This window comes from Pieris napi, chromosome 4 (assembly GCF_905475465.1).
Source record: "Pieris napi chromosome 4, ilPieNapi1.2, whole genome shotgun sequence".
In the NCBI taxonomy this organism is placed as follows: Eukaryota; Metazoa; Arthropoda; class Insecta; order Lepidoptera; family Pieridae; genus Pieris; species Pieris napi.
In genome coordinates, this window is record NC_062237.1 from 390,560 (window position 1) to 405,440 (window position 14,881).

At 34.9% G+C, this 14,881-nt stretch overlaps 3 protein-coding genes across 3 annotated transcripts; 2 read left to right on the forward strand and 1 right to left on the reverse strand.

Moving 5' to 3' along the window:
* The first annotated feature begins 55 nt into the window (after positions 1–55).
* Positions 56–1,867, forward strand: LOC125048737 (actin-related protein 2/3 complex subunit 1A-B). Its single transcript, XM_047647583.1, has 4 exons — positions 56–168; positions 247–338; positions 425–505; positions 582–1,867. Exons 3-4 carry the CDS (start codon positions 433–435, stop codon positions 1,625–1,627), a joined length of 1,119 nt encoding a protein of 372 aa, XP_047503539.1. The 5' UTR covers positions 56–168; positions 247–338; positions 425–432; the 3' UTR covers positions 1,628–1,867.
* LOC125048736 (brefeldin A-inhibited guanine nucleotide-exchange protein 1) lies at positions 1,639–10,194 on the reverse strand. Its single transcript, XM_047647582.1, has 3 exons — positions 9,751–10,194; positions 4,271–9,147; positions 1,639–2,284 (listed from the first exon to the last, which is right to left on the reverse strand). The coding sequence occupies exons 1-3, from the start codon at positions 9,872–9,874 to the stop codon at positions 2,144–2,146; spliced, it is 5,142 nt and encodes a 1,713-aa protein (XP_047503538.1). The 5' UTR covers positions 9,875–10,194; the 3' UTR covers positions 1,639–2,143.
* Positions 10,195–10,672: 478 nt separating this feature from the next.
* LOC125048739 (mitotic checkpoint protein BUB3) lies at positions 10,673–14,287 on the forward strand. The gene is made up of 5 exons (XM_047647586.1): positions 10,673–11,037; positions 11,121–11,345; positions 11,491–11,761; positions 11,998–12,130; positions 12,816–14,287. Exons 1-5 carry the CDS (start codon positions 10,825–10,827, stop codon positions 12,970–12,972), a joined length of 999 nt encoding a protein of 332 aa, XP_047503542.1. The 5' UTR covers positions 10,673–10,824; the 3' UTR covers positions 12,973–14,287.
* The last annotated feature ends 594 nt before the right edge of the window (positions 14,288–14,881 follow it).

A 14,881-nucleotide genomic window follows, 5' to 3' on the forward strand; every position in this document is an offset into this window, starting at 1 on the left:
TTTTGTTGTTTGACAGAATAATGTACTAGACTTGTAACAGAGATAATGCTGTCATGACTTTGATTAATGCCTCAAGCGACAAGTCATCAAACTGCAAACCTATCATTTTTTTTACAGTTGATTATATTGCAATTGCAGTGACTGATATCTCCACTCCTTTTTCGCTTGGTTTGTATATCTTAAAATATATTGCTTTCCTTGCTTTTTTAACAGTTATTTACTAATTTTAAAATAATTTATTATTAGGTAGCAATTCGTGTTGACTGACCAGAGTCCGCGAAAAACGAACATTCCAAAATATTAAGACTCCTACAATCCAGTTTCGGAAGTCATTGAAGGTGATTTGTTTTTATACATTAGTTATTCAGTTCAGTTTGTTAATATCACCCATCACCTAAGTGAGCATTCATTTGGTGGTTTTCAGATTTAAGAATGGCTCAAACTCTGACGTTCGGTGATTCATGCGCTCCATTAACGAGTCACGCATGGAATAAGGAGAGAAATCGTTAGTAATTTCAATATTTCTGCTTAATTTGCGTTAATTACCTGTACCACTACAACTATAGACATTTTTGTTTTAGAAATTGCATTCTCCCCCAACAACAATGAAGTTCATATATATCAAAAGGAAGGTAATGATTGGAAACAAACAGATAATCTAGTTGAGCATGACATGAGAGTTATGGGTATTGATTGGGCTCCAAACACTAACAGGATTGTGACTTGTTCAGTGGACCGTAATGCATATGTTTGGACTCAAAATGAAGAAGGAAAGTGGACTACAACATTAGTTCTTCTTCGTATTAACAGAGCTGCAACTTGTGTAAAATGGTCACCAATGGAGAATAAATTTGCTGTCGGTTCAGGGGCTCGCCTCATCTCTATTTGTTATTTTGAAAAGGAAAACAATTGGTGGGTCTCAAAACATATCAAAAAGCCAATTCGTTCAACTGTCACAACTCTTGATTGGCACCCTAATAATATTCTTTTAGTTGCGGGATCAACTGATTTTAAGGTGAGGGTCTTCTCAGCATACATCAAGGATATAGAAGATCAACCCGGGCCTAATGTATGGGGTTCTAAACTCCCCCTTGGCCAACTTTTGGCAGAATTTCCTTCCGCTGGCAGTGGTTGGGTGCACAGTGTTTCCTTTTCTGGAGATGGCAATAAAGTAGCTTGGGTGGGCCACGACAGTTCCATCAATGTTGCTGATGCTGCTCGAGGTAAAGCAGTTATCAAACTTAAGACTGAGTATTTGCCATTTTTGGGTTGCATTTGGGTTTCCAATAACTTTTTAGTAGTTGCTGGACACAGCTGTATACCTCTCTTATATTGCCATGACGGTGATCAAATTAAGTTCGTAGCCAAGTTGGACAATACTCAACGTAAAGAGTCTGGAGGGCTCTCAGCTATGAAGAAGTTTCAATCGCTGGACCGTCAGGCACGAATTGAAACCAACGATACATTCCTAGACTCTATCCACCAAAATGCAATTACATGCATTAACCTGCACAAAGGGTCTAAAGCCAATGCTAAGAAGTTCAGTACGTCCGGCCTGGACGGTCAGCTAGTCATTTGGGATATGGAGTCGCTGGAGAGGTCTATTGAAGGACTTAAAATTGCTTAAGAAATAATTGATGCATTTAAGTATTATTTTATTTAAATAATTATAATGAATAATATAATCAGTTGCATGTGAGCTCTGAAGTCACTCAGAAAAATGAATCATGGAAAGCTGTGAACAATTATCACAATCACAGTTTTATCAGTCTAGCCAAAACAAGAGTAAGCAATGAAAAGAGTGAATTCAGCTCTCAGACTGTAAACATTCAAATATACAGAAATAAACTATAATTTATAGATACAACAGCTATCTTTTTATTACTATACAATTTAAGTTTTAACTTTGATAATTTATATAAATTAGATTAATTCTACTCCACACTCTATTAATCGCTTTTAATACTACTGAAGTACTGATTGCTGTCATTGATTGAAATAAAAAAATATGAAATAACCAATCTCTTATTGACTCTGACCTGTTAGGCGAGTGTAGTTTTTAAAATGATTGCACCACTTAATAACGAAGTCACGTTAACCTATGAAACTATAAGGCCATTTGTTATTAAATATGTAAAGCAATTTATTGCGTTTTGGAAACTATATTAAAGACTGGACCGATTCGTATAAAGACCCGTCGAAGAACTGACCGAAGCTCCGGCTTCAGGTCGAAGCAGGTGATCTCGCACAGCAGGGGGTAGTAATTTGACACGTGCGCCGCAAACTGAAAATCATTATGTATTCATTAGTTTTCGCAGCAGTATTCAAGGACTTTAGGGTAGTCACGTTCACCTAATAGATAAACAGAAGTATTGCGGGAAATTCTTGTCAAGTAAAACAAAGTGTTTTTATGATTACATAATAGGTAAGTTTTACAAGCGTTTTCTTTGTGTCAAAGGTCACCAGCCTTGGTAACCAGCCTTACATGTTAAAGCTACACGCGAAGGCTAAACTTATGTCACGAAGTTAATAATAAGGCTAATGTAAAGTGATCCATGAAACTTAAATGTAAATCTAGTTCTTTATTTATTTATATCTATAAAAAAATAATGTGTGTGACTCCCAGATGAGTGCACTTAACTAGGCTGAGCTTAACGGGTTATACAAGTAATTAATCATATTTTTACCGATTGAAGTTAACCGTCAAATCTTAATTAATGACATTGATTATTATTTATAAATAGTAGAAATACAGCTATTATTTTTAATAAGAAATGAAAATATGAAAAAGTAGTGGAAAGAGGAAAATTATTGAATTTATTATATTTAAACAATTTAACTACTTTTGATGTTACTAAATTTTCCATATTAATATTACTTGAGAAATCGTAAAAGGTGATACACTTAACTAGACAAAAAGTCTTTTCTTAAGACCTTTTTTTCCAACGTAAATGTATATAATAATATGCATTTCATATAACTAACTTTATCATATAGCTTCACTGTACAAACACACAAATTAGGAGTTTTTCGTAATTTTGTTTTACGAAAAGTACAGAACTCAAAAATACAAATCTGATCAAGTTTCGTGCCGGTAATCAATATTTTTCACGATAACAAACATCTAATCTAATCATTTATTGATACATTGAATAGATACTTGTTTAATTAAAGATGTGACAAAATGAGATGGTTGAGTTCTGTCATTTATGTATGTCAATTAGACCAAGAGTCGCGCGAATATACTAGTTGAGTCATACTCTGCTATTCAGCCTTGCGATTCTGTAACTCACTTTTCGAACTCACACAGCGGTTTTCGCATCGGCAGTCGCTCTCAAATCAGTCGTGAAGCAGTCATTTTATGATTTGGCATTCTGATAAACAATAAACTACAAGCTTTTCAGAATGCCAAATCATAAAATGACTGATTTGAGAGCGACCGCCGATGCGAAAACCGCTGTGCGAGTTCGAAAAGTGAGTTACAGAATCGCAGGGCTGTTCTCTGTTCCATTACATATATGCGAAATAATAAAGGGCTAGGTATATCTTCATATGTTATATTATGTCTGTAGGTCAATGCAGAAAACGTGACTTGAATAAGTAATACCTAATACATATATCCGTCGCAATAATGAGCCTTGTTTAAAATTATTAAAACATTTTCCTGTTTCCATTTTTAGAATTTCCTCTGATTATTTTTCCGACCCAAATATCGGCCAATAGAATTGCACCATTCGACGTCACGTGGTACAACCTACATGGTATTATACTGATAATTTTTTGTGAAAATTTTCTCTGGTCGTTGCTTCAAGAAAAGTATTAAGTAGTTGTTTTATTCATTATGAAATTCTTATTTGTTAACTGTACATTTCGTCTCATGGTGCAATTCTATTGGCCGACATTTGGGTCGGAAAAATAATCCCCCGAATACCACACGAGCTTCAAAATTATCGGGCATTTCCCGATAGGTTCGTTGCAAACAATTAATATAGTCGTCATGACTTGTGGTATTATAAGTGAGAATGTTTTATTTATTGGAGCCCAAATATATTCAGATTATAAACCGCCTGATAAATGGTAATTGTATTTACTTAAAAAATTTTTTGTAAGTAGGTACAAGGATTTTTAAGAATAACAGTACTAAACCATTTAGTTGTCAATAACGATGACACAACTTACGATGTATTAGGGGATTTCCTCTCTAGTGGCGTGACTTGTGAATTAAAGAAGCAACAATCTTATTTTACATATTAAGTAAGAAAAAACTTACTCTTTCATCGGGCATCTTTAATATCCGGGTGAGAATGAGAAGCAGGATGGAGGTCCAGGCATCCCGATGGGCTTCGTTATTGAGTCCCGCAAAGTACTCCAAGGCTTCACAACATATAGTTATAAGGCTGTTCTGTACCGCAGGCCAATGACTTCGCCGGGTCTCGTCGCTATACATTTTTAATAGTATCCGCAATACGCACGCTAGCGACTGCGTCTCCTGTTTCAACATATTGGGTTTCACTGAACCCTTGAAGTTTGCTTTCCACAATACATTTCTTTGCACATTATTAGTATTGAATGTCTTGGCGAACCGATGACTGCACATGAGACATTCTACCAGACGTAGTAAGTGTGGCGAGCTTAGCAGCCTATACATGCCTTGTTCTTCTCTCTGACATTCTTGCTCGGTCCCCGGATGTCCACCCGTCAATTCGGCCGCTGCTAAGGCTAAAGTCTCTGCGTCTTCTTTTCTCGAGGTCGCAGGATAAAACACGATATTGTCAATAGTTTGAATGAGTTCCAATTGTACGACACACTTTATGAGAAGGCTGTTAAACACGCGATTCGATGATTTGATTTCGTCACCCCCTTGTGGTTTTTTAAGAATACCATGTCGCACGTGCTGAATCTCTCCATCTTCGTTTTCTTCAGGTTTCCAAGTCAGTAATGATGTAGGAAGGGTACTATTAAATATATCCAACATAATTTGACACGTTTTGCTCCATGTGTCCTCGGTGAACTTCGTTCCGTTCGATATGACTAGATTTTCTAAACAATTCGTACCTGATCTAGCAAGTTGTTCATTGTCTTGTTGAACGCACCAATGCAGTTGTGCGTACAGCTGCTCTAACAATAAAGAGCCTAGAATGTCGAAATATTGTGTAAACACGTCCACTATGGCGTACAACGCGTGGTTACACGTTGTAGTCATCCATTCGTTCTTTTCTAATTGATGTTCAGGCAACTTCATATTGTCAAAAATTCTGAATAATATATTAAAAAGATCTCTCCACCAATGGGGACGGAATGCATCACCATGCGTTTTTATAATTTCAAAGAGGACAGTGAGTCCTCTCGTTCGTACATCAAGCTTACAGCGACTCACAACACACGATAGTGAGAACAGTAGAGGGAACCATCCTCTCAACCAGACTCTATCCTCTTCTGGGGCCCCAGGTTCTCCCTCCAGGCCCGCGTGCTCTGCGAACAAATGTGGAGACGCACCAACGGCACTCGCACAAGATCTAACCAGTCTTATAGCTTCCATCGATGTATCTGGAAACTTAGCATTACAGGCAAACTCTGATAGACATTTAACAGCGTCTTGGAATGAGTCAATCATGGCTGGAAATTGTTTTTCGTATAAATCTGTAATAATTTTTCCTGTCGTTTGGAATGCTAGATCAACGATTGATTCGTCTTGGTCACTGGCTGCTAAGTGAAATACTGAAAATATATTTTTCCATCCAGATTTTATGTTCGGTGCTTGTGAATTAACCATCTGTGCGATACAGCGAACCACCATATCTCTGATTGTCGGTGAACAATTTTTTTTCATTATGTGTTCGAAAGGACGCAGGAAGTCCTTTTGGAATTTGAAGTTAGCAAATTCACCTTTCTCTATAAACTTCATGGACAATTGTCTCAAGGAGTCAACCGCGAAGAAAGCTATATCTTCGTTACTACTGCATCCTACTTTATTAAAATGGTCGCCAAGCACTTGCCAAATACGAGACCATTGGAGCCTGATACGCCCCATGTTGTAGTATGAAATCTCAACAATTTTTTGCAGAGAAAATATACGAGGATTAGACGGATGGCTTAATTCATCAAGAGATACTTGACAAAGGGCTTTTACAAAATCAACAATAGCGTCACCATCCAGTCTGGTTGATCCTGTAAATATTCTGTCGACAGCGACTACAACGCTCTGAGAACTTGTTTCTCCAATATGTTCTTTTACGCTGGGATCTAATGCCATCAGACTAAATTTTAATGCATCCGGTTGAGGTTTTATTCCAGATCCTGAGAGAAACTGGGGCCGCACCCCAGTACCGATAAGCTGTGCGAGCTCTAATTGTGAAATGCATTTGACCACGTCCAACCAACTAGATCCAAGGTAGTTACCATCAGTGTGCGCCACTGTTATCAAAGTTTTTATTGTATCAATATTCTTAGCTTTCATTTCTGTAATGGGGGAATTGGCCGTTAGTAGTGTAAAACGCGCTAACGCTTGTACATATGCATCCCTTTCCAGTGACATGTGGAATATACATGCAATTCTTACTGCACATCTGATGCCATCTAAACATAATGAGGCTATTTCAGGGTCATCACAATCCTGTAATCCCACTGAGAATGCGGCTAAAAATGGGGTCCATGCCATTTTGAACATAGGTCGCACATGCTCAACATGCTTGGCTGTAGTGAAAGGTGTCTGAACATGTGACACGGATTCCATTAAGTTTTTAGCAGCAGTGGATATTTGTTCCATCTCCATGTTCCAAGTAAATTTACGCTTCTTTTCGTTGGTAAACATATGCTTCCCAGGTTTTGAGGTGTTCTTCATTTTAATTTCATGGCCAGCTATTTCATCATATATTTGAGATAGATATTCACGAGGTAAATCATTGTTATCACTTATACCACTATTTAGCTTGATGTATTGTTCTTTAGTCATTTTAGTCTTTACTTGTGGCGAATGCAAATCAGTTGTTAGCATTATAATGGAAAATGCTAATACATAAACTGTGTCCGCACTTGTAAAAAGTGTGTTGGTTGGGTTACATTCACAATACCGTGCAGCAAATTTTTCCATTAATCTATCAATTTTTTGGGCTTCTCCAGGCAACCTAAAGCCTTCCAGAAAATGTCGTAAAGCAGCTACAATGTCCATGTTAGCAAAGTTCATTGAGTCAACATAAGCATACATTACTTCTTTAGAATTATCATCATTTTCCCCTAAGTATTCTCCAATAAATGTCTTATCAAGTCTTTCATCAGTCAGTAACCACTCTGCTATTTCTTTTATGGATGTTCCCAGTAAACTTTGTTCCTGCAAAAAAGCTACACCTTTTTTTGGTTTTCGGTTGAATAAATCAATTCCAGTCTCCCACACCTCTTTTTGCTGTTTCAACACTTCAAACTGTTCAGGAGAGTCTAATGTTTCTCTATTTCCAATGTTACTTGAACCAGTAGAAATTAAACTAACACTAGAACCACCGTGTGACTTAATACTTTGATGGTCGGATTCCTCCCTCACAGGTCTCTCACCAAGAGTTGTCTGCATGTTTGGATTAATATACAACTCTTTGCTCCATTCCACCATACATTTTAGTATTGAAACAAGGCATTCTAGTCCTCTTATTCTCATGGATTTTTCTTGATTTGGAGTCGCACCAAGTTCAACTGCTTGTCTACCTTGTGCAATTTTTGAAACATCATTTACCAATCGTTGGAATAAGTTTGCAGCTGACAAGTCACAATCATAGTTGACATAAATATCAACAACACTTTGAGCATCTCCACAAATCCTTGTCAAGGCTTGAATGACCATCCATTTATGTTCAAAAGTGGAGCTAGTGGTCTCTAAGATGTTCATAAAAATCTCCTTGAAGAAAACTTCAATTTGCTTCTTTAAGTGAACCTTGAAGTTCTGAAGTAATGCTAAGAAGATAGCTAAAGAAAGTTCAAAGACTTCCGGCACAGAGCTAACTCCGTTTTTAGATAAAGCTACACAGAGATACTGTTTAATTGCTGTTATAAACATTTCATTATTTCTAAATACTGGACCTGCATTCTGAAGGATAGAAAGTAGAAGATGCAAGGACAAAATTTTGGATCTTAGCTCATGTGACTTAGGGTCTGGGGTGCCTTCAGGTAGTGGCTTCATAGATAATTTGCATAAAGCTCTGAATACCAAGAATGCATCTTTTTGCAAAACATGAGTGAATTTTGCAGTAACAGAATTATCATTCTCTGAAATTACATCAACACTTTCTTGTGATGGTATTCTAGGGATGGGGGTTTCACTTTGAACTTGCCCATTACTATCTTGTGATACACTGTGACTATCTTGAGTATCAGATGGGATTTCATTATTATCAGGAACATTTTCAACATTTTCTTCTGTCTTCTTTTTTGTTGCAATTGATATAGCATTATCAATTACCGAGTCAACAATTTGCCGTGCAATTAGCTTGGCTTCTAAAACATCATCAATAGCCTCTTCTGTGTCTAGTGCGTCTTTGTTTTGTTCATTAGAAACATGATTAGATTCATCTGAGACTATATTGCCATTAGGAATTTTGTGACATACATCACTAGATTGATTATTAGTATTATTCTCTGCTTCAAGTGCCTGATTTTCCATTTTTGTAAATATAACATTAAGCATTTGGGTAAGAGTGGCTCTGGCTGTGGTTTGATTGATAAGGTTTTTACTAGCCAAGTATATGTTATAACAGGTTCTAACAGCAAGAAGCACTGTGCCTTCGTGAACTTCAACATGTTGACTTGTAATAACTGTTAGTAGGGCTTTAATAATTTGCAGTTGCACACCTTCATCTGTTTGTGGGCCATTAAAGCAGCTACAAATAGTTTCGACGATTCGATCAATAAGGAGTTTTCTTGGTGTTGTTGAGTCTGGAATGTTTCCAGTCAAATGTCCATAAGCAATTAACTTCTGGAGACAATCCAAAGCAGTCACAACTATTCGAGATGCTTTACTCTGGCATGCTAGTTCAAATGGTAAGAAATATTTTTCTGCTGTAATAACATTGGATGCATCATTTTTGGGTAATGGCAATGTGCCCGATGTAGGACTTTCTGATGTTTCTGCTTGACCACCATTTTTTAACTCAGCTTTTATTTCCTCTGAAACAATTAAAATATTAAAAATCTTAAAAAACTAATACAACAGATTTTTTTTAAATCTTGGTAAATAAATGTCTCTGACAGTCACAGACACCAAGGATATGTTACATATTATGTATATTAATAAAAGTCTAAATAAATTTTTAAAATTTTCATACCAAATGGTAAAATAGGAAATACGAAACAATTTTTTATCATTGTTATTTTCTTTCTTACTTTGTGAAAAATTGTTAAATAAACACTATGCACAAGTAAGCTACTTATCTTGTTATGTAAACAAAATTATTAATATAATTTAACCCAGTTTACTGTTACCCAATCAAATTATTAGATAATCTGTTATTTTTTGCAAAAAATAATTTCAAAATTTCAAGAACTTATGGTTGTGTTGCAATAACGAATAATTAAAGTTTATTGAGACATTCTGATTAGATTATGAACATGTATCCCCACTTGTTTTCTGTTCAAGGTCAACAGTACACTTACTTTTCGTACAACTATTGAGTTAAAACTTCATATAATTTTACTAGTAAGTATATGTAATACTATAAGTATTAACAGCGGAAAACAAGCTGCAATACGCCAAGATGGAAGGAACCTTACCAAGAGCGACTTCGCAGGACTTTTTCAGCTGACTATGGTAGGAGCGTTTTATGTCCTTATCAGCCAAAATCTTTTCTAAAGCCCTGACTATAAACATTTCTTTAGTCTTGAGGTTGGTTTGCATCGTTATTGCAATAACTACTCCATTCGTACTAATGGGAGCCGAGTTGCACTAAACTATTGCTTGATCATTTAATGTTTATTTTTATAGAAGTACTAATTATATGAATACCGCACATTCACAATGCTCATAAAAATACTCTGAATAATATTTTGCCTTTCCATTCGAGTAAAAATTTTATGCGAATATTAATTACGATCTTTTTGCCTAAGGATTTCGTGACACTTCACAGTTCACACCTCATCACAAACATGTCAAATATTTGGGATTGTCATGTTAACGTGAATGTCATAAATCTGAACATATACCACCAATTTTATATTGTAGTCTTTGAATCTTCTGGCAATATTACTAATTACACGTACATTGTACAATTCTACAATAATTATATTGATTATGACGTTAACATATAGATAGATTATGGATATTAATTACATTCATAAAGGGTTTATAATAAAGCTGAACGTGATACCACAACGTCAAAAACATTTTACGTATTTAGCATTAGGTCTCGACTTAATCTTACGGTCTTCAATCAAACCTCCTAATTAATTTAGTTTCAAGATTTGTGAAAACATTTTTTCTGTATGAAGTTTGACATATTTGATAGCGATCAAGACGTGATTGTGGACTAATGACTAAAAACTATGGACTATGGATTCCTATTTTTTGTATATTGATAATCATCAAGGATAGAAATATATATATTATAGTATATATAATATATATTATTTTATTTATATATAAATTATTTTACTCTCTGGCAATCTCACTAATCTGGTATCATTTTTACCTCTACTACATCCGTGTACCACTATTTCTATTCTATGGTGGTTCCATAAATTTAGTAATCAACGAAAACTAATTTTGTTATTATTAAATTAATATTTTGTCAACAGCCTTTTATTGGATTTTTGGTTGATTTATTATAATTTATCAAAATTGCTTCCACAATGACTGTCACGCGGGTTGCAGAATCCCGCACGGAATTTAAATTAAAAAGTCTCCCGGAGGACGCTATATCAAGTGTTAAGTTTGCACCGAAATCGAATCAGTTTCTCCTTGTATCTTCTTGGGACTGTTCTGTTAGGCTCTATGATGTATCTGCTAATATTGAAAGGCACAAGTACAATCATGAACTACCTGTACTGGATGTTTGTTTTAGGGTACGGAAGATTTCGTGATTAATAACCTCAATATCTGTAGCTTCGTTTATTTCAGTTTATTAATGATAACTTGTATATTTTAGGATGTCGTACATTCTTACAGTGGTGGCTTAGATCAGACGTTAAAAATGTACGATTTAAACGCCACTACAGAAACTGTATTAGGTGACCATAAGGGTGCTATACGTTGTGTGGAGTTTGCTGCAGAAGTGAATGCCGTGTTAACTGGAAGCTGGGATGGAACGGTCAAAATGTGGGATAGCAGAGTGCCTAATTGTGTAGGAACATACAATCAAGGCAATGAAAGGGTGTGTGTGCTTGCAATAGAAATAAGATCATAGCTTATATTATTTAATGTATTGATAATGATATTATTTAAGATAATCATAAAAATTTGTATGCTTGGGATTTTTGTTCAGCTTTTAAAATTAACAAACATAATAATTTTTTCAGGTTTATACAATGAGTATTGTAGGAGAGAAATTTGTAGTAGGCACATCCGGGCGGAAGATCTTTGTATGGGATGTGCGTAATATGGGTCATGTTAATCAGAGGAGAGAATCGTCTCTTAAATATCAAACCCGTTGTATAAGAGTATTTCCAAACAAGCAGGGCTATGTCCTGAGTTCTATTGAGGGTAGAGTGGCTGTTGAGTACTTGGACAGTAATCCCGAAGTTCAAAAAAAGAAATATGCATTTAAGTGTCATAGAATAAAAGAATCAGGTAAAATAAATATAATACTCATTTATTGCATATTTAGCTTAACGAAATAGAAGAAGTTACAATTTTTAAATAGTTTGTAAGCTCCATATGTAATAAACTTGCATAATCTATGAGTTTTAATGTGAATTACTTATGTAACTAATAATAAAACTCATTCTTAAATGCTTTAGTACTAAATTTGATTTTTTAGAATCTAAAATATTTGTTTTAAAATGAGACTATATTCAATTTAACAGGTGTAGAAAAAATATACCCAGTGAATGCAATCAGTTTTCACTCCGTTTACAACACTTTTGCAACTGGTGGATCCGATGGTTATGTTAATATTTGGGATGGTTTCAATAAAAAGCGACTGTGTCAATTTCACAGGTACATATAATTTGTTTTAAAACATAGTCGTAATCAATGGATTCTCATCTCATCACAGTGTAAAAAGTCATTAATGTGTACAATGTAAACTCTTTATAATGTCATTCGTTACTATGAAATACTCTCTATAACATAAAAATTGTTAAATTTGTTTGGTTTAACACAAAACTCATACATTAATTCACTCTTTATAACGCCATTCTCGATTACAATGATATACATATTTTCATATTCTATATCTATATCAACAACATACTTAAGTGTAATTGTTCTTATAATCAGCTTACAAAACTAAACTTTTGAAACTGTCAAGATGGACAGTAAAGGAAAGTGTTATGTGTTAACCTAATTGGTTAAATTTGTTTTTTTTTTCTCAACCCTCTATATAACACTCCGTAACGAAAAAAAATGCTTGGTCCCTTGAAATTCGTTATAAAGAGTTTACACTCTACATTGTATTAAATCTTATCTGGAAGAGATTAGTTTACATTTTTGCTTAAGAATGTTATACAAGTGAAATTATCCTGCTCTCAGATTCAAAGATGTGTGATGGCAGAGACATATAATTTGAATTACTGATTAGTTTTTAATAGATACTTTCAAAACATTACTATAATATGCTTTAAAACCTGGATAGTGGAGCGATATTGTGGGACAATTTGTTATTCATTGATTTAATTTTCAGATATAACACAGCAGTGTCGTCTCTGAGTTTCTCTCATGATGGTTCAGCATTAGCTATTGCCTGCTCCCAATTAGACGAGACGGAAGCTGAGGATCCGAAACCAGATGACACGATCTACATCCGATATGTCACAGACCAAGAGACAAAACCTAAATGAAAGTGTATTTAAAGTGGTGGATTTAGGGGATACTGAATAGTCGGAGAATAGTCCCCTCTACAAATTGTAAAGCCACACTCCAAATAGTTAATTTAAGACGTCTGGACTGATTATTAAAGCCCGTGGAGAATTTGCTAAACATGTTGCATAAGTTTAAAATAATACCAGCTGTAATTTTCGAAATTTTATTCTTTTAATTAAAAGAAGGATTTAAAAATTGCTGATGGTATTATTTGTGGACTGTTCCACTTCTTTATTGCTGATAAAAAAATTTAATTGTAATATCTCAAATATTTTTACTTTAGATTGTTTGAATAAATGTTTTGTATATAATATAATTAATTAACTGATAAAATGTTTATAGCTAACACAACTGTTCTGTCCACGGCTCTTGTATTATACACGTACTGATCGAATTCTAGATTAAACGTTTTTCAAAGTATAGAAAGCAGTACTATAACATTTTATATAAAATTTGGAAATAGGTTGATAGATTAACAATTATTTGTGAGTATAAGTGAATATAGGAACTCTCATAAATCTTCGAAACTAGTTTTATTCAAAGAACTTTTCTGAAAAGGAGAGGATTTACAAGATGTAAATTTTTAAAGGAACATAACTTTATTTAATTTACATTGCTTGTTAGAATAATTTGCTAATGATTGACCGATTTATACTATAAAAATACGTACTTGTTTTCGCGTACTTTAAACAATTTAAAGTTATTAAAATGATTTGTTTGAAAGTCTGCTAATTATAAGTACTCTAGGTGGTCTTAAAATAGTCATAAAAAATAGATTATGCGAAATAAAGTGCGATCGATAACCTAAGAATTATTGTGCGCAATTAAAAATCTATACTTAAACCTTATCCAAAACTAAATTATGCAAAAATTATTAAATACTCTTCATGCACACTTGCGGTGCTAACATTTATTTCTTAATTAGTAATTTGCATATGATTATTATGAGGAACTCATAGGAAAACACGATCCATGATAAAGTAGGTTAAAAATTTAAACTGCCTTTTATTTATTAAACATTTTATAAACTTACCCTTTTATAAAAAATATCTATCTATTTGCAGTCCTTGTACTTAAGTCGTTTGCTCTTTATGATAGCATAAACACAATTTGCCAAAAAGAGAGGAGTACCTACTTTAATTAAAAGCAATTAGACTTGGGTTCTTGTACTTGGGACTTGGTCTATTCTAATCATACCTAGTAATAATTTATAAATGGGATTGACTGAGCACTTATTCAGACAAAAGTGTTTGTATTTAAGGTATAAGTTGGAATAAAATAATATAAATTTCATATAACGTTTTCATTTATTCGTGGGTTTGGATATACTGCACCTGAAACGTCAGAAGAATTCCTGCAGTTTACTTAACAATTGCTTTTTGTGCCTCACAAGCCGAAGCATTGTGTAAAAGGATTTGAACGTACGACCACGCTATTGTGTGATGGTAGCTGTACACACTCGGCGAGACACCCCGAGACAGGCCGAGGGCGAGAGTGTACAGTAGAGCTCTCGTCTCGCCTCGCTTCCTCGCAGTCGGTCTCGCCTCTCTCGGTCGCCTGTCGGTTTTTTGCGCACGAGTCAAAGGGTCTCGCGAGTAAAACGAGAGCGACCTGTACACACTCGTTCAATCACTTGCTCGATGACTGTGGTTGTGACAGGACGTATCGCACAATGTGGTCTAACGAACGCGAATTAGAGTTTTTGGAGTGTTACCAAAGGGAATCGTTGTTATGGAATCCGAAGGATGTAGGACACAAAAATAAACAATCTCTACATGATGCTTGGATGCGAATAAGCCGGCCGATGGATATCCCAATTGAGGAACTAAAGAAAAAGCGAGATTCACTCATGGCTACGTACCGTGGACGTAACTTTATGAACCTAAT